The following is a 26394-nucleotide window of genomic DNA, read 5'->3' as shown; positions in this document are numbered from 1 at the left end:
GGCCAGTCTAGCCTGGAGGAAATTCATCAGGTCAATTTTTTTTCATATGAAAGCCCATCATCTTTGCAGGATTCTCACAAACCTTCTTGGGTTGGTATGCTGCATAAAATATAATAAAGCGTTTGAGAGAACTGGAAAGCTTTCTTGGTGACTTTTCATTAGATTAATTCAGTCCGGTCATTTCAGCGACCCATCCAAGTGAGGGAAGCCCCAGTGGGCCAGCTATCATGCTACATCCCACGTGTAGGAGGGACGTTTGGTGCAGGGCTGGTGTTTTGCTTGCCATTTTCAGTTCTGCAGTTTCCATAAATGCCACTCCAAACAGTTTCTAGATCATTGGAAATGCTATCGTGTAACCAAAAAGCAAAGCTCCACGGGGTGGGCCCAGTGGTAAAAGGTAAAGGTATCCCCTGTGCAAGCACCGGATCATGTCTGATCCTTGCGATGATGCCCTCCAGCGTTTTCATGGCAGACTCACTACGGGGTGGTTTGCCAGTGCCTTCCCCAGTCATGACCGTTTACCCCCCAGCAAGCTGGGTACTCATTTTACCGACCTCGGAAGGATGGAAGGCTGAGTCAACCTTGAGCCGGCTGCTGGGATTGAACTCCCAGCCTCATGGTCAGAGCTTCAGACAGCATGTCGGCTGCCTTACCACTCTGTGCCACAAGAGGCTCCTGGGCCCAGTGGTACAGATCCACAACTATGGCCCTTGGACTGCCTGATGCCCAACATAAATGCCACCCAGGGAGACGCCATTATCTACACAGGTGTTGCTGGGAAATGAAGAAGAGCCACATAGTTATACCTGTCCTGCCCTACCATGATCTTGACAAAGCGGGGATGGAGTCCGAGATCGAGGAGCAGGAACCGGAGCAGGAACCGGAGCAGGGTTGGCATCCTGTTCGGCCTTCGGATTCGAAACGGGGGCTGGCAGCCTAGAAAGCATAACATGTGATTGCTGCAAGTCTCTATGGAACGCCAAGATAGCTGTAAGTCTGAAATGTTGACAACGATCGCAGCGGCTCAAGTTCCTGAGTCGTTGGGAGAAAGACACTCATGCGTGTATCTGACTGCCTGTCTGTGCATCTTTCCTCTCCCACTGCCTTAGCATCGCCAGGGCCCTCCTGGCAACTGGTTAACTGGTTTACCAGGAGCAGGACTGAGGACCAGGCTGCACTGCCGGCTACATGACGACATCCAACTTGTGCCAGAAATGATGTCATCATGCTGCGACGCTGCAGTGACACTCTGAAATCTGGGCAAAAACTCTTATGGTAAAAATGGCTTCAGCCCTAGTTTTTGCCCAAATACTAGAGCGTCATTATAATGGCGCCGTCGTGATGATGTCACTTCCGGTACAGGCCAGCTAAGCATATAGCCACTTAGGTATTATTGAATTCAGTGGGAGAAATAACCTATTGGTATTAAGGGGTTTTAAGGGCAATTCAGGTGGGAACCCTACGTATGGATAAGTCACCACCCACCATGGTGAGTGGTTAAGAGCAGCGCCCTCCAGCCTAGAGAATCGGGTTTCATTCCCCACTCCTCCATAAGCAGTCAGCTGGGTGACTGAGGCCAGTCCCAGTTCTCTCAGAGCTTTCTCAGCCTCATCTAATTCACAGGGTGTCTGTTGTGGGGAGAGAAAGAGGAAGAGTTGGTTTTTATACCTTGCTTTTCACTGCCCAAAGGAATCTCAAAGCGGCTTACGGTCACCATCCCTTCCTCTCCCCTCAACAGACACCCCGTGAAGGAGATGGGGCTGAGAGAGCTCTGACAGGATTGCTCTGTGAGAACAGCCCTATCAGGGCTGTGACTGGCCCAAGGTCACCCAGCTGGCTGAATGTGGAGGAGCGGGGAATAAAACCTGGTTTTGCAGATTAGAAGCCACCCCTCTCAACCATTGCACCACGCTGGATGGGGTAGGGAAAGTGACCGTAAGCTGCTTTGAGACTCCTTTGGGCAGTGAAAAGCAGGGTAGAAAAACCACCTCATGGAGACCCCAGCAAGGGATTTGCAAGACAAGGGAGAAGCAGAGGGGCTTTGCCATTACCTTCTTCTGCAGAGCCTTCCTTGGTGTTCTCCAGGCCAGGGCATGGCCGAACGACATGTAATTATTCCCAAGATCATTTCCCCTGACGCTTGGTTTAGAATCATAGAATCATAGAGTTGGAAGGGGCCATACAGGCCATCTAGTCCAACCCCCTGCTCAACGCAGGATCAGCCCTAAGCATCCTAAAGCATCCAAGAAAAGTGTGTATCCAACCTTTGCTTGAAGACTGCCAGTGAGGGGGAGCTCACCACCTCCTCAGGCAGCCTATTCCACTGCTGAACTACTCTGACTGTGAAATTTTTTTTCCTGATATCTAGCTTATATCATTGTACTTGTAGTTTAAACCCATTACTGCGTGTCCTCTCCTCTGCAGCCAGCAGAAACAGCATCCTGCCCTCCTCCAAGTGACAACCTTTCAAATACTTAAAGAGGGCTATCATGTCCCCTCTCAACCTCCTTTTTCTCCTCCGTTTCTCTCCCCCTCTCTCGTAACAGAATGCAGCTTCTAGGGCCGGGTTTTTCAGGACGAGGGAAACCTAACTCCGTCTCCCTGGCCGCCATTTCAGCTGAAAATCACCCCCTGCAAAGCCGCTTTCCCTTTCCCTGATGAAACTGATTTTCAACGAGAGAAGGGAAAGGAGAAACGACACCTGCCTGGTGAAGACGAGGACGCCACCAGCGCTGGTGTCCTCTCCTCCAAAGGAAACACAACCCCATGAAGCTACGCCAAGAACCTCTCACCACTCAGCTAAGCGGAGAAGGCTCAAGGGTATTGTCTCCTTTCAGAGGACCTCAAGCGGAAAGAGCCAGTCATTCTATCTGCTGGTTTTTCTTTTGTCATGTCCATGGTGGACACCATTAGGAAGAGCTTCTCTGAGCAGGCCACTAAGTTAACTCGGAACCAGCCCCACAGACAACAGAGGAGGCGTCTGGTTCATCTCCTCCGGTTTCCTTTTGGCCCTGCTCGAAGAGACCCTTCCAGCTGGAAACAGAAGGTGCTCCTCCATGCCCCGTTGCCCGCGACTCAGTTCTTGGGTTGTGTTTGCCCGCCCCCTCTGAGAGCGCAAGGGCTGGCATCCTGCACACCTCCAGCTGACCCCTAAAACATTTAAGAACCCATTCAGCAGAGAGGACCGCAGCAGCTGTTTGTCGTCCAGAGGTGGGATCGAGTTCTCGTGAACGGAGAAAGAGGATCCCCAGCCATGGACATTGTATTCGTGGGGCAACTTAGATCAGGGGTATGCTGGCAGGGGCTCATGGAAATTGTAGTCCATGGACATCTGGAGGGCCGCAGTTTGACTACCCCTGAATAGATGATATTTGACGGGGTCCTCCTCCCAAGCAGACCCCTGTGAGGGGGAGGGGTCTGATGGGGAGACATTTAAGGTAAAGGTCTCCCCTGTGCAAGCACTGGGTCATATCTGACCCTTGGGGTGACGCCCTCCAGTGTTTTCATGGCAGACTCAATACGGGGTGGTTTGCTAGTGCCATGGAGGGGGAGGGGTCTAATGGGGAGACATTTAAAGACTCTGCCAAATGGTTGAACCATCCAGCTGTAAACTGGGATTGGGAGGGCAGGAATCTGACAAGTTAGCTCTGTGCCTGGGTTCAATCCCCGCACAGCCTGGCAAACAGCTGATCTCTGGAGAGGCTGATCAGCTGCCCACCAGCTGATTCGGCCAAATGGGTTCAAGTTTTCCTGCCAAACTTGAATCCAAATACTGAATCAGCGATTCGGTTGATTCAAGTTTTACCGAATCAGGAAAACTCTAATCTGAAAAGTATCAAATCTCCCACCCCGTGCAGATCCCTAGATCTCAGTTCTGCTCAAATGTGGTCTTGCAATATTCCTTCTTTTGGAAGGGAGTCATGACAGCTGCATCTAAGACACCGCAGGGGCCAAAGGACCTTGTGTGGCGTCCTCAGGCAGAAGCAAGGATGCCATGACCGAAAATGCAAATAGATACAAAAGGGACGGTCTGTAGTGTCTACAACCAAAAAGAAACAAAAACCTATCCCAAGGCTACTAGCAATGCTTGCAAACTTTATACAGAATAAAGAAAAAATAAGATAAAAGGTCCCCTGAAGACCAGAGATGAATCAGTTGGGGGTTGACCACGAAGACATCAAAGGTGTGCTCTTACCTGGGCGGGGGTGCTCTGCCAAAGTTCTTCTCAAACTCTTCTATCAAACTGATCCCTGTCACTTTGGCGGGGGAAATGGTTTGGCGGCAGAGAAGACGCTTGGGAGGAAGGTTCTCTGTACAAACGAGAGCACAGGGTCTGTAAGAATTCCCCACGGCAAAAGCAACCAAGGAAGACATCCAGCCTAACCGATACCGGATGCTCTAAACCTGCACTTGCTTAATAATGTCGTTATTGGTTGTTAACTGATAACTAGAAATAAGGCTCAGCTGCTTGGTGGGGGTCATTAACTGCTTCCCGCCCGACCCTTCTGAAATTGTGGAGAGGGCTCTCCCCGCAGCCTCAGAAAGGGGACAAAGACCCTGCCAAACAGTTGACTCTGAGGCTCAGCTGTTAGGTGGGGGTCTTTAAATGCTTCCCCCAACCCGGCCCAACCACCACTGCCCAAGATTTTTAGATTTATAGACCACCACTCTCGGCCTGGTCGGCTCATGGCCGGTTTACATTAAAAATATTAAAAAGCCATTAAAACCAGATACAATTAATACAGTCAAGACAATCAGGGGCAGCAACAGTCAATGCCCAACTCTCCCCTACGGAGCCTTGACTCTTCTGCTCGCAGGTGTAGTGATAGAAGAGATGACCCCGGGCGATGTTGGCCTAGGGGGGCACAGATTGCAAAAGGAAGGGAGTGGACCCATCCTACGATCCCGGTCTCCAGCCCGGCCTCAACCAAATGCATTATATCTTTTTGGCCTTATACCCCATTGAGGTCCTTGTCCTCCCCAGGCTCCATCCCTAAAATCTCCAGGTGCATCCTAATCTGGACCCGTAAACCCTACCCCCTACCCCCCACCCCCAACAAGGGGGGACCGGGGAACCCTGGTATGACAAATCTACTAGCAATGAAGCCTGTTGTATGGGAAAAGACAATGGTGTCTAGACCAGGGGTAGTCAACCTGTGGTCCTCCAGATGTCCATGGACTACAATTCCCATGAGCCCCTGCCAGCATTTGCACTGTCTGGGGCAGTGAGGCTCTGTATATTTGATGCTCTGACTCCACTGATGACACCTGGGTTTTGGCCCCTGTGTGACACAGAAGGTTGGACTGGACGTGCCATTGCCCGCCTCTCATGTTGAACTGGACGTGCCGTTGCCCGCCTCTTATGTTGTATGTTGACTCGTTCCATGTATCCCCTATGATGTTGTATGTAAACCGCCCTGAGCCATATGGAAGGGCGGTATAGAAATCAAATAAATAATAATAATAATACATACAGCCCATTCTGCAAAGCAGCTATTTTCTTCAGGGGAACTGATCGTTGTGGTCTGGAAATGACAGTGGGGGGGCTGGGTGTGATGGGGACCCTCCCCCTCCCCCTCCCCCAATTACTAAGCATGGCTGTGGCACCAGCAGAGCCCGGGAGCTGCATCCAGCCTGGATCAGTTCCCAGCGTCTGATTCAATTGCTACGAAGGGACATTCAAAGACGTAACTTCTGCACTACCTTTTTTGCTGTTCTCTTTTTCTGCCTCGTTCGTCTTCTTGCTGGGCTTCTCGTCCTCTTCGGCAATCGTTTCGAGCTCCTTTATCTCCATCCTGCCCCCACCCAAAAACAAGAGCAAGAAATAGCGAGGGGTCTTTAGCACAATGCTCAAGACAGCGGAGCTTCGGGAAGCTGCCTTGGAAAACAGCTGGGAGACTTCCATTGGTTCTCTACAATGCAACTCCCGGGTTAAAGTCATAGAATCATAGAGTTGGAAGGGACCTCCGGGGTCATCTAGTCCAACCCCCTGCACTATGCAGGACACTCACATCCCTCTCGCTCATCCACTGTCACCTGTCACTCCATTGAACCTTCACAGAATCAGCCTCTCCGTCAGATGGCTCTCCAGCCTCTGTTTAAATATCTCCAAAGATCACCACCTCCCGAGGAAGCTTGTTCCACTGAGAAACCGCTCTAACTGTCCGGAAATTCATCCGGATGTTTAGAGGGAATTCAGAATCATAGAATCATAGACTTGGAAGGGACCTCCTGGGTCATCTAGTCCAACCCCCTGCACTATGCAGGATACTCACAACCCTATCACTCATCCACTGTAACCTGCTACCCCCTTAAGAATTCACAGAATTGCCTCTCTGTCACATGGCTCTCCAGCCTCTGTTTAAATATCTCCAAAGATGGAGAACCCACCACCTTCCAAGGAAGCCTGTTCCACCGAGAAACCGCTCTGACTGTCAGGAACTTCTTCCGGATGTTTAGACGGAATTTAGAATCTTAGAATCATAGAGTTGGAAGGGTTCTCTTGGGTCATCTAGTCCAACCCCCTGCACTATGCAGGACACTCACATCCCAATTGCTCATCCACTGTCACCTGCCACCCCCTTGAACCTTCACAGAATCAGCCTCTCTGTCAGATGGCTCTCCAGCCTCTGTTTAAAAATCTCCAAAGATCACCACCTCCTGAGGAAGTCTGTTCCACTGAGAAACCACTCTAACTGTCCGGAAATTCATCCGGATGTTTAGAGGGAATTCAGAATCATAGAATCATAGAGTTGGAAGGGACCTCCTGGGTCATCTAGTCCAACCCCCTGCACTATGCAGGATACTCACAACCCTATCACTCATCCACTGTAACCTGCTACCCCCTTAAGATTTCACAGAATAGCCTCTCTGTCACATGGCTCTCCAGCCTCTGTTTAAATATCTCCAAAGATGGAGAACCACCACCTCCCAAGGAAGCCTGTTCCACCGAGAAACCGCTCTGACTGTCAGGAACTTCTTCCGGATGTTTAGACGGAATTTAGAATCTTAGAATCATAGAGTTGGAAGGGTTCTCTTGGGTCATCTAGTCCAACCCCCTGCACTATGCAGGACACTCACATCCCAATTGCTCATCCACTGTCTCCTGCTACCCCCTTGAACCTTCACAGAATCAGCCGTCAGTTGGCTCTCCAGCCTCTGTTTAAATATCTCCAAAGATGGAGAACCCACCACCTCCCAAGGAAGCCTGTTCCACCGAGAAACCGCTCTGACTGTCAGGAACTTCTTCCGGATGTTTAGACGGAATTTAGAATCTTAGAATCATAGAGTTGGAAGGGTTCTCTTGGGTGATCTAGTCCAACCCCCTGCACTATGCAGGACACTCACATCCCAATTGCTCATCCATTGTCACCTGCTACCCCCTTGAACCTTCACAGAATCAGCCGTCAGGTGGCTCTCCAGCCTCTGTTTAAATATCTCCAAAGATGGAGAACCCACCACCTGCCGAGGAAGCCTGTTCCACTGAGAAGCCCTGGTTGAGAAAGCCTTCCCTGAATAAACCATTAAACCCCTTGATGTGTAACTAATGGCTGGAGATGGTTTGTGCCTCCCTCACCGGGTGAATCAGTAAAGAGATCGGATAAACAGGCTCACCTTGGGAACAGGACGACGTTTCGGGAAAGTGGCCCCGTGGCTTCCCTGCTCGACAACACGGAATCGCCAGTCCCTGGCCTCTAAATGGAGAGAAAAAACAAGTCACCCCATGCAACATGGACTTCCGGCGTTCACAGCTGCAAGCATGCCTGATGGTTAAGCTGCCTGATGGAGGAGCTGTCTGTCAAGAGGGCAAAATGGCGCCTCCATCATCAAGGCAGTGGGCCTCTGAATGCCAGGAGCTGAGCAACCTCAAGAAGAGGTTTTGGCCTCCATGCCTTTCTTGTAGGTTTTATCTGAAAGGAGCCACCTTGAACTTCCTGGTGATTTTCAAATTATCTCCTTCAGCCTCCTGATTGGCCCAGCAGGGGGATTCTCACATGTTAAAGCTACACTCAAGAACACCAGTTAATTAGTCTGTAGGTCTCTCCTCTTTCTATTCGTAGTCATTTCTCTTCTGAATAAAACCTGTTTTGTTCTTTAAGCAGCCTGGGGATCCACCCTCTCTGCATATTGAAACGCTGCCAACAAGATCGCCTAGGAAATCCGGGGGTACTACAGAGGCAGGCAATGACAACCCTCCTCTGTTTGACTCTTGGCTTGAAAACTACAGCAGGATGGGCCAAATTATGGCTCTCCAGATGTCCACATACTACAGTTAACATGAGCCCCTGCCAACTGGCCATGCTGGCAGGGGCACATGGGAATTGTAGTCCGTGGACATCTGGAGAGCAACAGGTTGGCCAGCCCTGCACTACAGGGTTGCCGTAAGTTGGCTGCAATTTGATGCACCCCCACCAGATTGTTCTGGGTTTGCAAGAAGACAGTGAGGTATTCCGATCACCTTATTGCAGTATATAATTGTTATCTATGTCAGCAGTAAAGTCTGTATACTGTTGATGTGCACCTGGAAGGGAAGGTATGAACCAGGGTTGCCAACCTCCAGATAGTGCCTGGAGATCTCGGGCTATCACAACTGATATCTAGATGACAGAGATCAGTTCACCTGTAGAAAATGGCCACTTGGGAAGGGGGACTGTATAGCATTATACCTTGCTGAGGCCTCTCCCCTCCCAAAACCCTGCCCTCTTTAGGCTCCACCCCCAAAATCTCCAGTTAAGGCCACTCCCCTCCCCAGACCCTGCCCTCCTTAGGCTCCACCCCAAAATCTCCAGTTAAGGCCCCTCCCCAAACCCCGCCCCCTTAGGCTCCACCCCCAAAATCTCCAGTTATCTCCCAACTCAGAGCGAGTAACCCTACGATGGATTTACGTTTGAAAGCGCTTTTAGCAAATTTCCGCTCCCGTCCATGGCCTGAAGGAAGTCCTTGTAGAACTTCATCTTCACTTTGTTGTTCCGGATCACGAGGACGCCGATCCCCTTGAAGGTGAACTCCACGTTCTGCTTGTTGGCGATGGACCGCGAGAAGAACAAGAGCGTCTCCCGGACGCATCCTTCCACAATCTCCCTGTTGAAGGGGCCCTCCAGGGAGAGCACGATGAAGTTCAGCTGCACAATCGGGATATCACCTGGTTGGTGGAGTGGGAGGGAAAAGACGAACGGCAGGGAGAAAGGTCCCTGGCATGAGATGCAGCGCCTCACAGGAACTGCCACAAACATGCTCATGTAGAGAGTGTGGGGCCCACTACCTTCTCCTTCTTTGGGGCTCCTCTGGAAAAAGCCCCACTCACACCTGCCTTCAGCATTACGGCAGTGCAATGGTTAAACATGCTCAGGATCTGTTGGACAACCCCGGGTCCCATCCCCCCACCTCCCCAGCCACATAGTGAATAGTTCTTTTGTAAATCCTGTTCACACACGCGGAAGAATGAGGTGTTGGAACAGACTGCAACATTGGAGACTATGGAGGAATGCTCCCATATGTACAAAACCAGCCCAGCAAGAAAAAGGGAGGTGTAGAAACGTATTCCTTGCAGCGCTAGCTTTCTGCTTGCAAGAAAGTGTGCATGCAGAGCAGGGTTTCCAGCCTCCAAGTGGGGCCTGCAGTTCTCCCAGAATTACAACAGAGGCCAGCTGCCCTGAAGAAAATGCAACTTCAAAGGACGGAATCTATGGTATCGCATTTCCTCTGAGCTCCTCCCCCTTCCCCAGACCCCACCCTTCCCAAGCATCGCCCCCCCAAATCTGCTGGAACTGGCAGCCTTAATGCAGATGGACATTGGATCCCAGATTTCACTGTCTGCAACGAAGCCATCCATGTTAATTTTTCCCCCTCCACCTTGCCGCACAACAACGACAACATTTTTAAACAGCTTGCAGATTTCTACTGCAAAAGGTCTGTAATTGCGGTGGTGGTTGATGTCACTAGCGTTAGCCAGTATGTGCTTGTCACGTCATTTCTACGGCTCAGAACCATTTCTATGGTGCAGAACTGAGACCGCGATGGGGAAAAAAACTCGAGCGTTCTGAATACAAGTGTTTTCTGAATCTATGTTTGTCAAAAGCACCTCCAGCTGGCTTCCCAAAGACCAATTTTTGTTCTGCGACCCAGCCAGGCGCACAACAATGCTGCCACCCTCAGTGCCTCCACCCTCTATCCCTCCTGGCCGTTCAGAGAAGTTCTTTGCCCTTGCGGGACGCCGGTTGCTTAGCGACCACCAGCTTCCGAACGTTCCCTGCAGATGCAGCCGGAGAGGAAAGCTGAATCTCTTACCAGGACTGTGTACTTTGTTACGCTTCAGTCCGTGAATCTGCACGAGTTTCTCAGACAGAAGGAAGACCGGCCTTTGGACGAGGATGTGCTTGTTGGCGCCCAGCTCAAGCTTCTGCCTGAAGAAGGAAAACGTCCCCAAGCCAGGGATTGAGACGCCCTAGAAAAGACGATAACGCCGGATGGGGGAATCGCGTCAGTTCGGAGAAGCAAAATGAAATAGGAACCCAGGGACACAGGCTGGGACGGGTCCTGGTTGCGGGGGATCCTAGCCAGAGAGTGGCCAAGAGCCCCTTTCCATTGCCTGCCACTGTGCCCCCGGTCTGTAGCCCCTCTTCCTGAGCAGACACCCTCAAGGATACATGGGCACATGAAACCACCCAATACTGAATCAGACCAGCTGTCCATCAGTTAATATTGCCCACTCAGACTGGCAGCAGGGTTTCATAGCCTTCCGCGTCTGCTATCACCTCCGCTGGAGATTGAAGCCGGGTCCTTTGTGATGGTTATTATATTTGTTACCCACCCTTTCTCAACAGACTCAGGGCGGGGTACATCAAGCAATATACAACAGATAAAATGCATAAAGATATCATCTACAAAAAGAGCCTCTTGTGGCCCAGAGTGGAAAGCAGCAGAAATGCTGTCTGAAGCTGTCTGACCATGAGGCTGGGAGTTCAATCCCAGCAGCCGGCTCAAGGTTGACTCAGCCTTCCATCCTTCCGAGATCGGTAAAATGAGTACCCCGCTTGCTGCTGGGGGGTAAAATGAAACAAGTTGACTTACTTGCCTTTTCTCTTAACGGTGGGCACACTGTGGCAGCTTTCACAAGAAAACGGAGTGTGCGGTTTTTTGTATCCCACTTTTTACTAACTGGAGGGGTCTCAAAGGGGCCTTCCCTTCGTCTACTCTCAACAGTCATCCTGTGAGGCAGGTGAGGCTGAGAGAGCTCTGATAGAACTGTGACAGGCCTCCGGTCACCCAGTAAGTCTTATATCTCAGAGAGGCTGGTAATTGCCTTCCACTCCTCTCCCCACATCAGACATCCTGTGAGGCATGTGGGGCCAAGAGAGTCCTGAGAGAACTGTAACTGGCCCCAGGTCATATTGGACAAAAGCACACAATATTCTCCAATATCCAGGAGAGGAATAAAAAATATTTGCTGGCTGAGAATCTTCTGCTAATCTTTGCAGGACCAAAACTAGCCATTAATAGATCAAATAAGTTCCCCCTCTGTTGAAAATTGTAAACATTATTATTTACTTAGTTATTTACTTCTCTGTGCATCTATATAATTGACCTGTGACGAAGATCTATATGATCAAAACGTGTTAGGACAAAGTCTAAATTTCTGGCATTATTGGCATACTCACTTGGATTTTTTTGTGTGCCAAATAGAAATTCTTTTACGGTTTTTAAACATTTGAGCTCCAATAATAAATTGTTCACATTTTTCTATAATTGATTTTACCCCTAGCCTTTTTGGTTCTCGCCTGTTTTTCAGGTTGAGTTTTTGTTTCCCTTTCTGTTACTTGTTCATGTGTCTCAAAGCAGCCAACAATCACACCTACCCTCCCCAAAACCTACCTCCCATTCCCCAAAGCAGACACGCTGCGAGGAAGGTGGGGCTGAGAGAGCTCTGAGAGAGCTGTGACTAACCCAAAGTCATACAGCTGGCTGCATATGGAGGAATGGGAAATCAAACCTGGTTCTCCAGATTACAGGCCATTTCACTTAAGCACTATACCAGTCTGACTCTTTTATGAGAATTCTCGAGTGTTGGAATCACAGAATAACACAGAATAGGTATTTGATTTCCAATTTCTACTGTGCACTGAAGATCCCTCGGTGACCTTGAGCCTGTCCCTTTCTTACCTTAACCTGGGAAGGTAGATCGAGGGAAGGGCCACATTTGCATTCCTCAGCTCCTTGAAGGTACGGTGAGATTTTAAAATCTAGTAAATGAAACTGCAAAGAACGGAATACCCAAGAAGGCTCACCTTATTCATGGAGAGTTGCTTTTCAACAAATTCAGAAACCGTGTCCCAAATGCTGAAGACCTCTGAAACGGAAAAGGGAATGCAGGTATTTATCATGCATTATAGAACATCCTCTACCTGGGAAAAGAGATGAAACTCCTGTGCAAGTGTTACCGGCAGCATCTCTTGGCCTATCTACGGCTCCCCGTGCATCCAATTTCAGCTGGATATTTTAGGAGAAGGGGATGAGCCACCTCCATATCATTTTTAAAATGTGATTTATGGACTTGAAAGGTTTGCCGCTGAGCCTGGTCCTTCCAAATGTGCTTATTTTAATGCCACATTTAAAAATCATAGGCGAGTAAGATGGATACACTGTAAGACGCTGAGTTGCTCAAACAACCAAGTGTTGATAAGCAGGATAAACTTTGCAAGAGATCAGGTGTGGCTCAGGTAACCACAGAGTTTACAAAAAGCGTGTGTATGTCTAAGAGCAGGTTCTGTAGGTTATCTCAGGTTCCCTGTTTAGCCATTCCAGTATCTGCAGGCTCACACATGAACTGGATAATCAGAGATCTGTCAGGATGCTTCTAAGCATGACCCGGAAAACCCTCCTCCCCCCCAGGCCCTACCCCAAAAAATTTCACTTATTTCCCAACCCAGATCTGGCAGTCCTAGGACAGACCTACATGGGGCTGGGGATGCATCTTCCTAGAAAAAGAAGATTGGTTATGTTTTATATCCTGCCTTTTATTATCCAAAGGATAATAAAGGTGGCTTACAATCTCAAGGTGGCTTACAATCGCCTTCCCTTCCTCTCCCCACAACCAGACACCCTGTGAGGTAGGTGTGGCTGAGAGAGCTCTGACAGAACTGCTCTGTGAGAACAGCTCTAAAAGAACGGTGACTAGTCCAAGGTCACCCAGCTAGCTGCATGCGGGGGAGGAGCGGGGAATCAAACCCAGCTTTCCAGATTAGAGGTTGCCACTCTTAACCGCTACGCCCAGCTGGCTCTCCTACTGAAACCCACCCCTCCCGTGAGATTCGTATCCTTTTGGTGGAAGGGAAATACCAAAAGAGAGCACAGGCAGCTTAAGGGTAGCATTTTTTCAGCAGAGAGAAAGCAGGTGAGGAAAGGGTTAACGTCCCTCTCCCACTGAAAATGGCCCTCATAGCTGCATTTGAAGAAGGGGAAGGAAAGTAATAAGAATCCACACTGAGCTTGGGGGGTGAGCTTCACATCAACTTAGGGTGGTCTGAAGCAGCAGAACCAAGTCTGAGTCCAGTAACTCGTTTAAGACCAACAAAATTTAATTCAGGGTATAGGTTTTCATGTGCATGCACCCAGTATGCATGCACAAGAAAGCTCATACCCAGAATTAAACTTGGTTGGTTAAAGTTTTATCTGCCTCCTGGTGTGTAACCGTATAAACAAACTTGACCTGACAAACATATCATGCCCCTGGACTCAAACTTCATCAATGATCCTTATAAGTCAGACTTTTGGGACTTGCCCCCCTCCAAAACCAATTCTTCACTCAGATTGAAACGTTTTTGGTCTTAAAGGTGCCCCCGGAATCAGACTTTGTTCTGAACATGGACATGCGTGTCCTTTTACAGAGCAAAAGGGGGACAGGTCTCTGCCCCAAGGAATTTCCAGATTAAATTTTAACAGAAGGGAAAATATCATGGAGAGAGGGAAGGATGGCAGAAGAGGCTCACAGAGAGGTAAGAAGACCTATCAGAGCATCCTTGCTGTTTATTGCCAGTTTTGAGTAGAGAAACACAGGCATAGGCTGTGCACACAGGATGGGATGGCTCCGTTCTATTGAGATAACAGCTGTCCTTATAGGCATGATGAGCAATTTTTAAAACAGAAGCTCAGGGATAAAAGGATTGCAAAAGTACACTTGAAAACTCCCTTTAGAAAATTATTGAGCAGATGGGAGGGGGATCATCTCAGCGCTGCAGAGGGACTTAATTATGACCCACTGCCCCTAAAAGAACGCCCACCCTCCCCCACTGCCTCCCCCACTCCAGGACACCTACACCGTGCCCCCTTTCTCTCCCCAACTCCCTCCACCCCTAAACTCTCTTTCTCTCTGCCCTCAACCCAACTTCTTCTCTGTTATGAACACTTATCCCGCTTTCTTGAGAATGGACAGCATCTTTCCCACCTAGGGCTGCCAACCTCCAGGTGGGGCCTGGAGATCCAGACCCTCACCTGGAGAAAAATGGCAATTCGGGCAGGTGGGGTCTCCCTTCTCCTCCTCAAGCATCGCCAGGCCCACCCACCGCCGTTCAGGACACTCTTTGGGGGTCGCTTACCCTCCGAAGTGAGCTTGGAGAGTGTAAAGAACAGGCTCTTGCCACCGGCCTCCAGGATCGCATTGTGGATGCTGTCCAGCATTTTCGCATCCTCCCCCTCGCCGAAGCCGAACGCCGCCGCCCCGCGGGTAGACTGCGCTGCTCCGGGGATGCTCTCCCAAGGAAGAGGGGCTGTCCGTCACATGCCAAGCTGCCTGTTCACCGCGCTTCCCAGCAAGGCCAGGGCCAGCTCGCCTCCATGGCCGTCCCCGCGCCTCCCTTTGCCGCTCTACACCGTGACCCCAAAGTGGAGATCCAAGCCGAGCCGAGCGTGGAGAAAGCCAAGCCTCCGAGGGGGCGGGCCCGCGAAGGGGAGGGGGCGGGCCGTCGCTAGGACGCCGGCCGACCTCACAGTTGCTAGGGGAGACGTCATAATAGCCCTCCGGGCTCGAACGCCGCGGAGGCTGGAAGCTCATTGGCCGTCGCGGTCTTGAAAGGGCTACAGCGATAATGAGAACAGGCGACTGGCAGGGAACGCGGCGAATCGGGATGCGGCCGCCAGCCAATCGGAGCGCAAGCCGGTCGGACGCCTTCCTTTGAAAGCCTTCGGAAGAGAGGCGGCCGACCTGAATCAAAAGATTGATTGTTCGCGGCGCCGCTTTGATTCTGTGGGACAGGAGGGGTCACGTGATCAGCTCCTGGCAAGTCACGCTCGTGCGGGAGAGAATCTGATAGCGCAGGCGGGGGGCCAAACTGTGGCTCCCCAGATGCCCATGGACTACAATTCCCATGAGCCCCTGCCAGCGACTCATGGAAGTATTCACAGTAGGAAACAAAATACTGGGGCAGAGGGAGCTTCAGTTGGGCCCAGCAGGTGACATAAATGAGTTAAGTCTCAGCTGATTTACAATGACCCCCTGTAGTCTAGGCCTTTTGCCATTGGCTGCCTCTGGATGTCCTTGGTGGGGCCCCACCCAAATACTAATGAGATTTGATGAGATCGAGCTAGCATTGAAAAATTGCTTGCATAAAATCACAAGGACAGGAGAAGCACAAATACCAGACAAGCATATCCCTTGGGTCTTGCAAACTGAGGGCCGCAGCTCATTGACTCGATCCATCTTGCAGTGGGTCTTCCGTTTTCCATGCTGCCTTCCAAATTTTCCTTGCATTGTTGTTTCCCACTGACTCCTGTTTTCTCCTACTGAGACCAAAACACGATGCATCTAGGAGAGCCTTTCTTTACTTTTTTTGCCATTGAAGAACCCCTGAGACATTCTTCAGGCTTTGAGAACCTCCAGTAGTGGCATGCTTGTGCAGAGTATGGCTGGGAAGCACAGCTGTGGACATGCCCACCCAGGGCCCTGTCAGGTTTGTTAGAAAACCCTGTCAATTAGCCTGAATATCTCCATGACAGTTAGATTGAACTTTGCTGCTTGGTGCCTGGGAGCTCCAGGCCCCTATATCATGCATGCTTGTTAAAAGTGAAACTATGTTGATGTTGCCATTATCTTTGAATGTTCTTTTCTTTGAGGCCTCTCAGCTGGGCCAGCTTCTGGTAACCATAACACCTTATCTAAACCTGTAGACAGCCAAGGACATGTGAAAGTAACACTGTTTTTAATTGTATCTGGCTCCTCTTCCTTCCTCCCCTCCCTTGGGAACTTTCAAGTTTTGGGCGGGAGAACTGTATTGATAAGGAGGAGTAAATCTGTCCTCAGGCAGATTTGACTTCTCTAGTCTAGGTGTATGAAGTACTTCTCAATAAACTTTCTATTTCTAAGAAGTTGGTTGTGAGTCCTTGCAACGTCTGACAGGCCCCTCCAGGCCCATCATTGGACATCTGGATAGGGGTGAGTGGTCACATCACCCGATAAATGTTTTTAAAACTTTTTTTTAATCTAAATTAACTAACTAAATTAATTAACTCCTATCCATTCAGGAAACCTTTCCAGGGCCATCAAGAAACCCCAGAACAAGTCAAAAACGGTATGATTAAATGGATGCAAAATTTAGGTTTTACAATTGCCATGGAAGAATGGGAATGCGCATGGACTAAAATCCCTAAACAAACTAACAGTCAGATTTTAAGGGAAAATTGGTATAAGATGTTCTATAGGTGGTACATTACCCCAAGGTTGTTGCAAAAATTTCATCTGGGTTTGACAATAAATGCTGGAAATGTAATAAAGTAACTGGTTCTTTTTATCATATGTGGTGGAATTGTGAGAAAGCAAAAACGTATTGGGCCAAAAGACATATGGTGTTACAGGAAATATTGAAAATGCGGTATCCACTGAATCCTGAATCTATGTTGTTAAGCTTTCATCCAAGTGTTTTACCGAGTTCTTCTAGAATCTTCTTCCATGCAACTACAGCGGTGCGGTTGGTGTAGACCAGGGGTAGTCAAACTGCAGCCCTCCAGATGTCCATGGACTACAATTCCCAGGAGCTGGCAGGGGCTCCTGGGAATTGTAGTCCATGGACATCTGGAGGGCCGCAGTTTGACTACCCCTGGTGTAGACGAAGCACTGGAAGGCGACTGAGACTCCAACTATTTCTATATGGCTAGACAAATTAGCGGACCTAGCAAAAATGTTAAGACTTACTAATATGGTTAATAATAAACCTGAAGAATATGACGAACAGTGGTGTTATTACTTGGACTCTCTTAAGAAAGATAGTAGTAATTTTTAGGTCAAGACCAATAATGCGATGGGAATTGACCACATATTTCCTTAAGACATTATCATACTATTTTCTCCTATGTAATAATAATTGTTTTGCTAGCTGGTTTTTCTTTCTTTGTTTTTTTACTTTTCTGTAAACGCTTTATATATAACAAAAATAAAAAAGAATAATTAAAAAAAAAGAAACCCCAGGGCTTCACAAAACCCTGGTTGAAAAAGCCTGATCTTGGGAGAGTTCACAATTGTTTTGATCTAGAAGCTACAGATGTGTCTTTTTGGCGGTCCAAGGTAAAACTCTCCCTCTAACCTCTCATTTCAAAAGAATCACCTTTCTTCCAGGCAGCTTTCTTCATTGTCCAACTTTCATACCTATGAATAGCCATGCGGAATACTACAGCATGAATTAACCTGACTTTTGGTTGCCAGCCACACCTCTGTACAAATATGCACCTTTTCTAGCACCTTCACGGCTGCCCTTCCAAGCCTTCCCATAGGAGCGGGGAGGGGGGGAGGGAGGGCAAGGCATAGAAAACCTTGGAAGTTTCAACTTCCTCACTGTCAGCATCAGAGCTGTGCAATTCCCCACCGTCGGTTACTTTTGTCCAACTATCAACGACCACAATTTAGGAAAGAAAAAAAAATCATGGGCTTCTACCAAAAATTTACTTACAGATTGTGTATACCTAATATGTCAGACCCAAAGGAATCAAAGAAGACTCAGGTCGGGAGCGATCTTGTTTGTTTCCTCGGTTCGATGGCACAAATGTCATAATTTTATCAATACCGAATAATCCGTTTGTTTTTGTTGAGGCTCAGGATTTTCGGCAACAGCAAAACACCACCCGACCTACAATGGCTACTTTCAAGGGCTTTAACTTTAAACCAAGTCCCAGGGAGGTTCTGAAAGCTGAGCGTTCCCGTCCGCTTGGCCTTGCGATGATTCCACGGCTTTCTTAGATGGCTCCCTTTGTTTGTTTCTCACGATGCCATTATGTCTTCCAGAAGAAAGGGTTCTGAGTTAGTCGTCTCTGGAAATTCTCATACCTGGAAGGAAGAGGGGACACCACTCAAGCTTTTGCTGTGCTAGTGATTACGATGAGATTCAGATGTGCAACGAAAGACAAACCACAAGTTACAGGCGTGATCTTCCCCTTTCTGTAAGCACAGAGGGGATCCCTGTTGGCTAGCTGAGACGAGCCCAGTCTTTCCCTGTTACTTTTGGACTTAAACAGGTACCGTATTTGCCGGCGTATAAGACGGCTTTTTTTCCTCTGAAAAACATGTCTCCAAGTGGGGGGGCCGTCTTATACGCCGGGTGCTCTTCTGGCGAGCAGCAAGCGGCGGCGAGCGGCGGCGAGCGGCGGTGGGCGGCTCCCCCCTACTGGGTGAGCTGCGCCGGCGGGCGGCGGGTGGTGGGGAGCGGCGAGCGGCGGCGAGCGGCTCCCCTCCACTGGGTGAGCTGCGCCGGCAGGCGGCGAGCGGCGGCGGGGAGCGGCGAGCGGCTCCCCCCCACTGGGTGAGCAGCGCCACGGGCGGCGGCGGCGGGCGGCGGTGAGCGGCGAGCGGCGAGCAGCGGGCGGCTCCCCCCCCACTGGGCTCACTCAATATTTTGAGTTGAAATGTTGGGGGGTCGTCTTATACGCCCAGTCGCCTTGTACGCCGGCAAATACGGTATATGCCTGTGTAAGAGACACAACGCAGTTCCCCCAGTCCTTCCAATGAGCAGTCTGAACCAGCTTGGTGTAGAGTTTGAGAGTGGCAGCCTCCAATCTGGAGAACTGGGATGGATTCTCCGCTCCTCCTCCACATGCAGCAAGCTGGACGACCTTGGGCTAGTCACAGTTCTCTTAGGACTGTTCTCGCAGAGTTCTCTCAGCCCCACCTACCTCCCAGGGTGTCTGGTGTGGGGAGATTAAGAGGAAGGTGATTCATGAAGCATGGGCCTGCTGCTGAACTGAAAAGGCCGGGATAAAACTAAGACTGTTGATGCATCGCTCATCCAGCCCTCCAGGAGATCTTGCATTATTCGAGAGCTGAGATGAGCTTTCTTTTCTCTTACCATTTCAGAACTACGTTGGCAGGGATGAAAGCTTCAGTCGGGTTTGGGGTCATCTGGGCTTGAGTGACGGCAAACGACGAAGCGAAGTTATAAAAATTGTCTAGCATCTTCTGCGTGAACTGAAAAGGGGGGGGGGGAGAAGTCACCAATTAGAATGTCCTCAGCAGTCTTGCAGCCATTAAAAAAAATTCACAAAAGGAACTAAAAGTATAGTGAAAAGGAGGCATTATTTTTATTATATATATTAAAGTAATTCAAGGGGGGGAAAGAACAAGGATTTCAGTAATTTACTATATTACTTAAAGACATTTTCAGATTGTAAGATAGGAAAAATGATAATGTAATTGGAGACTTGGGATCATAGAATCGTAGAGCTGGAAGGGATCTCTAGGGTCATCTAGTCCAACCCCCTGCACAAGGAAGATTGTCAAGTGCTGACAAAACTCACAACAAAACTTCTATGAGAAGAAAGCTTTAATTGGTAGTAGATCAGATCATTATAATGTTCGAAGTCAAATCTGTTTGATACAAGAACAGCAGGCACTTATCAATACTTTTCTCCCGCCCAAAACTTGAGCGTTCCCAAGGGAGGGGGGAGCCCCTCACCCAGGTGTCATCCCAGGCTTCCTGCCAAGGTGTTGAAGTTAGCGCGGCCTTGGTCAGGCCGGCGCCTCAGGCTAGTTGATAAGCTGTTTACAGGAACGGGGCAACATTGCTTCACAATAGGGGGGAATATGCAGTGTGAAAATGCAAGGATCAAAGCATGGGGAATCAGAGAAAAACTACAAGCAGGGACTTTGGATACATGAGAACGTTTTGGTTACATGGGAGCGTTCCAGCAAAGACACAGCACAGACACAGCATACAAGATGGAGTCAGACAGGTTCACTGAGCAATAATCATGGCAGAGAGCAGGGACTGATCCTGACACAGATGAGTAATGGATTTAAACTGAAATAGAAATGGCGTTTTCATAAAAATCAGAATAATGAAGGAAGTTGCTCTGCAGAGGCAAGAATCTCTGTTTGCCTCTTGCCTTGAACATCTTATGGGAGATCACCAGAAGTCAGTTGTGACTTTACAGCTCTTTCCGACACCACTACTAATACGGCTATAAGATCTAGACCAGTGGTTCTTAACCCTTGGGGGGCGCAGACCCCTTTGAGGATCTGACAAAAGCTATGGAGTTCTCCCCACCAGAGAAAAATGTCACAGCAAGGTGATTCTACGTTACCTGCACGCGTACAGTGGCATCCTATGCCCGCCTACATTTGTTTGGTGAAACATTACTGCAATGACATAATTAAGAACGTTGTTCACAAACACAATTTTCAAAGTAACACGAAGGAAATCAATGGGGGGGGAATCATGGTTGTGCCTGGTTCACAGACCCCTCCACCGAAACCCATCTGTGGACCCCCCTAAGGGTCCGTGGACCCCAGGTTAAGAACCCCTGATCTAGAGATGCAAAGAGGTTGCTTTGCTAACAGCGGCTGGAAACAAGGACGATTTCCGATTACCTCGGTGAATGAATTGATGGACGATGCGGCAGCGCTGGCTACAGGGGTCTGCTGGGCCAGGACCTCAAGCAGCTCCACGGAAACCCCAATCTGGGCCACTGACGGCATTTGAGGGATATTCATGGCTCCAAAGGGATGCTGGCTGCCTTTCCCTATGGGGGAGGGGGGAGAAAGATGTCAGAAGTGGCCCTAAGGTCTCGGTTACCTGCAGAAGCACATTAAAGGGACATGTACTAACAAATGCCCCATCAACACATTTTTCTTTGGAAAAGCAGTCGCAGCTAGATTGCTCATTAGCCAATGCCAGATGGATGGAAGGAAGAGGACAGAAGAGAAACAAAAGGAAAAGGAAAAGGAAGGAGGGAGGGAAGCAAGGAAGCAAGGAAGCAAGGAAGCAAGGAAGCAAGGAAGCAAGGAAGGAAGGAAGGAAGGAAGGAAGGAAGGAAGGAAGGAAGGAAGGAAGGGCTTTATGACAATCTGGAATGGTTTTATAATGTATCTGAGGGAATGTCGAATATATGTCATTAAGAATGTTCTGTAATCATATGGAAGCCTTTTTAAAAATTAGATGCATATAATATTGCAGGGGTGGCCAAACTGTGGCTCTCCAGATGTCCATGGACTACCTATGAGCCCTGGCTCATGGATATTGTAGTCCATGGACATCTGGAAAGCTACCATTTGGCCACCCCTGTAATACTGCTTACAACTGGATTCAATGATTTTATGGAGAACTAATGCCAACTTGGATGGGAGCCCCCCACCCCCCAATTCTTTTCTGTTTTTCTCATTCTGTTTTGTTTTCTTGCCTACCAAGTCCTTCTTTACTAGTTCATGATGGTTTACTTCTTTATGCATTATCAGATGATTTTCTTCTGATGCCGAGAGACCAATGGCTTAATTCCATTTAAGACCAATGTATGTGTTCCCATAGTTTTGCTCTGTCAGTCATTTGAGACAAATGCGAATAATAACTGGGTGCAAGTCCACATCAGAATGAAACATGCTGGCCGCCTTCTGCCTCAGGCCTCTAGTTTTCCTAGCTCAGCATGATCCACCCTATTCAAGTGATCAAATGCAAAAGCTGAGTTCTGCCACTGAACCGTGGCCCTTCCCACTGGGAATGCACGGCTGACATCAGAAGCTGCAGAGTCAAGTCTTGCAATATTCTAAATTGCGCAATAGAAGAAAAAGACGGTAGCTGGTTTCTTATACCTTATACCCTGCTTTTCACTACCTAAAGGAGTCCCAAAGTGGCTTACAATCGCCTACCCTTCCTCTCCCCAAAACAGAAACTCTGCGAGGTAGCTGGCACTCCCAATTCTTACCAGATTTGAGGCTGGAAATTTTGAAGATGGCACTTGGTTTCTCATTGGTCACGAAGCCTAGTAGCTGCCACACTGCCACCCCGTTCTCGTCAGGAAAGCAGAAATAGACTGACCCGCCCATGCCCTCAGGGAAAGGCACGGTCCCCAGCATGAAGACCACCACGTGGTTGATGCTCTCATAGTCGGGCAAGTCGAACACAAACTTGTCTTCTGCTACCTGCTGCGCCACAGTCTGCACCTATAAGAAGAAGAGTTGGTTCTTATATGCCACTTTTCTCTACCCAAAGGAGTCTCAAAGTTATTCGCCTTCCCTTTCTTCTCCACACAACAGACACCCTGTGCGGTGGGTGAGGCTGAGAGAGCCCTGATATTACTGCTCACTCAGAACAGCTTTATCAGTGTTGTGGCGAGCCCAAGGTCACCCAGCTGGCTGCATGTGGGGAGTGCAGAATCGAACCCGGAGTGCCAGATCAGCACTCCTAACCACTACACCAAACTGGCTCTCAAAATGAAAGCCGGTTTCTGCTGGGAGCTCTTGCCGCGTCCATGAGTGATGACACCTCAACTAAATGGCAATCTTTTCTGGATAGCAGGACGAAAGAGCAAGTCAACATGCCCTGACTCATACTGGAAGCTAAGGACACCACTGGGGAAAATGAGAACTACCTGGAAGGCCTTCCCTGAACACATGAAGTTACCCTATGCTGCATCAGACCAAAGCCAGCATTATCTACTCAGGAGAGGTTGAGACACTTGCAGGAGTAATCAAACTGCGGCCCTCCAGATGTCCATGGACCACAATTCCCATGAGCCCCTGCCAGCGAAACTGTGGCCCTCCAGATGTCCATGAACTACAATTATCATGAGCCCCTGCCAGAATGCTGGCAGGGGCTCATGGGAATTGTAGTCCATGGACATCTGGAGGGCCGCAATTTGACTACCCCTGGTAGACTTTTAACTATTTACTGTATGAATTTATTATCCTCAGACCCCTGCATAAGATTTTTAAAAGGGAAGGGGAAGGTTTACAATACATTCCAGAACCTTGGAAAACTTAACAGTGCTCGAATTTTACACTCTTTTTCTATCTCATACCATTGTTTTTATGTATTGTACGTAGCTTTTTGTATTATTTCTTCCATCTAACCTGGGAAAGGATTTGCTATCAGCAACTGATTATATATTTGCTCACTGCTCTCCCATTTATTGACCCCCAAGGTATTTCCCATGCAATTCAATCTCAAGTGGATACAAACCAATCCAAATGGCTGCTTTCCCCTCTGGAAGCTGTTAGCCATTTCCATTATGCTGTAGTTTACCCTCCCATTTTCCTTCGAAACATGCACGCATCACTTCCATCCCATGACGTTGCATCTGCCACAAAATCTCCTACCGTAAAACAAAACTTTTTTGGCTTTAAAGAGTCCCCCTAGATTCAAAATATGTTCATTAGCATCATTTATTGGTGGTGTTTAGACGCTGCTTTTCTCCTGGAACCCAAAGAAACTTCGAGAACGACGAATCCCCATTCATTTCTACAGATCCCCCTCCCCCGCCCAGCTCAGGCGTTGTCATGGAAACCAGCGCTTCTTCCTCCCTCCCCAGCGATCAGCCGTTCCCAAGGCTACTGCGGCTCCCGTTTCCATGGAGACCGCCCCCACCCGCTCCGTCTTCGGCCGCCACTCACCAGCCGCCCGGCCACCAAGCAGCCAAACATGGCGGCGCCGCCCCCCACTCTTAAAGCCTCCCGCGGCGGATTCTTCCACTTCACTAGCCCAGGAGAGCGCTTTCACGCCCTCCGTCGCCCCGAAGTACATCCGGGGCAAGTGGAAGAAAGGGACGGCCAGGTCGCATTCTCCCATCGTACGAGACTACGTGTCCCAGAATGCATTTCGGCCGTTCCCACGAGCACTTCCGTTCTAAAGCTAAGCCAGGCCGCCGCATCATAGAAAAAAGGCTAGAGCGGCAGCCCAACGGAGGTCGCGCCCCAGGGGCGCTTGAGTTTCGGCCGGAAGTTGAGGGTGTTTGGCTGGTTTCCAAAGCTGAAATGCACGCAGGCCGAGGCGGAAGGGGGACCCGTGGCAGCGCACTGTGGATACTGTGGCCCTTGTGTCTGGAGCATTTTTCATTGCCTGGCCTGATGTGTTAAGATGCCTTCATCAAGGATTGCTGTTTTTAAAATTAATGCACACTGAATTAATCAGGGCAACCTTGTTTGTTGAAGCAAACCAAGCAGAAGGGTTTGGGGAAGACTTATCAGATTGATTATGGTGAAACATGAGCTTTCATAGGCTAGATCAGGGGTAGTCAAACTGCGTTCGCTGGCAGGGGCTCATGGGAATTGTAGTCTATGGACCTCTGGAGGGTCGCAGTTTGACTACCCCTGGGCTAGATCTTGTCAAGCTAGCTGTATTATTTACTAGTCTTTAAAGTTGTCAGCACACTCAACCTTACTATCCTGGAGCAGAGTTGTACATCAAGCTGTCAGTGCTAGATTGAGCTGTCAGGCTCTTTCTCCTCAGCAGGGAAGCTTTTGCTTCACATGAGCTAATAAAAGCTTTCCCATAAAAGGTTATTTTTTAGCACGGTTCAGCTTAAAGGTAAAGGTATCCCCTGTGCAAGCACCGGGTTATGTCTGACCCTTGGGGTGACGCCCTCTAGCATTTTCATGGCAGACTCAATACGGGGGTGGTTTGCCAGTGCCTAACAGCATCATCCTGAGAAGAAAACAACAACACTGATTTACGATGGACAAGCTAAAGCTCAGATGAAAAGCACGCTAGCCACCAAGCAGAAGTGTTTCCGCATGGTCCAGCATTGGCAGAGAAGCTTATTCACAATTAAGAGAGTAAGTTATGAGAGGACTCCAATAACACTGGCTTCCATGTCAAAAGGCTGCACAAGTCATAAAAGGTAAAGGTATCCCCTGTGCAAGCACCGGGTCATGTCTGACCCTTGGAGTGACACCCTCTAGCGTTTTCATGGCAGACTCAATACGGGGTGGTTTGCCAGTGCCTTCCCCAGTCATTACCAGTTTACCCCCCAGCAGCAAGCTGGGTACTCATTTTACCGACCTCGGAAGGATGGAAGGCTGAGTCCACCTTGAGCCGGCTGCTGAGATCAAACTCCCAGCCTCATGGGCAGAGTTTCAGATAGCATGTCGCTGCCTTACCACTCTGCGCCACAGTTCAGCTTAGGCAGATTGTAAATTTAGGCAGATTGTAAAGGCAGAATTTTGAGCTTGGCTCTTGTAGCCCTTTCTTGCATGCCCATGGGGCTGGGACGCAAATGTCCTCCAGGCCAGACTGGCCAGGGATTCTGGGTTTTGGAGGGCATCATCTGGGCATGGAATCAGGGTCACTCTGGGTGAGCCAGTAGTTGTGAATTTCCTGCATTGTGCAAGGGGTTGGACTAGATGACCCTGGAGGTCCCTTCCAACACTATGATTCCAAGTGAGAGAAGGAATTGTATGGAGTGTGAGTAGTGCACATGCACACTTGATAGGCTTACTGCCCTCCACTGTGCAGACATGCCTTCAGGACAGCTTTGATTGTAACTGTAGCCAACCAATGGAGTGAGTTGTATGTGTGTGAAAGTTCCTCTGATATTTGCATGGGATGATCTAGACTAGATGATCCTTAGCACACAGCCGATTCCTGCAATTCCGAGGAGCATGTGTATCCTGTCTACAGCAAATTCACCCAGCCTAGCATGTTCTATTGGCCATGGACTGTCACAGCAGGCATTTCCTAAAAAGAACCATTTCCCACTCTTCATTTATGCCCTCCTTTTTTCTCAACAGGCAGCCACAAAGTGGCTTACATTGTTGTACTCCCCATTTTATCCTCACAACAATCCTGCGAGGTAGGCTAGGTTGAGCGTGTGTGACCAGTCACCCTGCAAGACTTTCATGGCAGTGAGGACTCAAAGCTGCGTCCCCCAGATCTTAGCCCGACACCAGCTACTACACCAACACTGACAGTAAATTAACAAGGCATTTGGTTGTGCTAAACAGCTTCATAATGCTGCATAATACACACACACATACACGATTCCATGTTGCTTGTGGTTTCACTTAATTCATTATTGTTAATATAAGGTATCTGTATTGTTTCTGTTCTGTTTAATGTGAGCTGCCCTGAGCCTTCGGGGAGGGCGGTATACAAAAATATTACATAAATACATAAATAAATAAATCTGATATTTCATTGTCAGAGGAAGCGGGCA

At 49.0% G+C, this 26394-nt stretch overlaps 2 protein-coding genes across 2 annotated transcripts in view; both read right to left on the bottom strand.

Annotated features, from left to right (window-relative positions):
• The window catches only part of CCDC81 (coiled-coil domain containing 81), a 28548-nt gene extending 13579 nt beyond the window's left edge, over nt 1-14969 (bottom strand). Inside the window, exons 1-8 of the mRNA XM_077341400.1 lie at nt 14592-14969; nt 12285-12346; nt 10288-10444; nt 8886-9142; nt 7615-7694; nt 5704-5795; nt 4196-4310; nt 807-936 (exon numbers count right to left, since the gene is read on the bottom strand). Coding sequence (XP_077197515.1) covers nt 807-936; nt 4196-4310; nt 5704-5795; nt 7615-7694; nt 8886-9142; nt 10288-10444; nt 12285-12346; nt 14592-14673 — 975 coding nt within the window. The 5' untranslated portion in view covers nt 14674-14969. The remainder of the gene's footprint in view (nt 1-806; nt 937-4195; nt 4311-5703; nt 5796-7614; nt 7695-8885; nt 9143-10287; nt 10445-12284; nt 12347-14591) is intronic.
• Nucleotides 14970-17901: 2932 nt separating this feature from the next.
• HIKESHI (heat shock protein nuclear import factor hikeshi) lies at nt 17902-24011 on the bottom strand. The gene is made up of 5 exons (XM_077341399.1): nt 23855-24011; nt 22168-22405; nt 20840-20991; nt 19320-19438; nt 17902-18304 (listed from the first exon to the last, which is right to left on the bottom strand). The coding sequence occupies exons 1-5, from the start codon at nt 23882-23884 to the stop codon at nt 18250-18252; spliced, it is 594 nt and encodes a 197-aa protein (XP_077197514.1). The 5' UTR covers nt 23885-24011; the 3' UTR covers nt 17902-18249.
• Nucleotides 24012-26394: the final 2383 nt, after the last annotated feature.

This window comes from Paroedura picta, chromosome 6 (assembly GCF_049243985.1).
Source record: "Paroedura picta isolate Pp20150507F chromosome 6, Ppicta_v3.0, whole genome shotgun sequence".
In the NCBI taxonomy this organism is placed as follows: Eukaryota; Metazoa; Chordata; class Lepidosauria; order Squamata; family Gekkonidae; genus Paroedura; species Paroedura picta.
This window is presented reverse-complemented; position numbering and strand designations above follow the sequence as displayed.

Coding starts and splice junctions, on each gene's coding strand:
- HIKESHI (XM_077341399.1), bottom strand. CDS start 23,884: ATGTTTGGCTGCTTGGTGGCCGGGCGGCTG. Junction 20,992..22,167: donor AATTTCCAGCCTCAAATCTG/GTAAGAATTGGG, acceptor CCTCCCCCATAG/GGAAAGGCAGCCAGCATCCC. Junction 19,439..20,839: donor CCATCAATTCATTCACCGAG/GTAATCGGAAAT, acceptor CCCCCTTTTCAG/TTCACGCAGAAGATGCTAGA.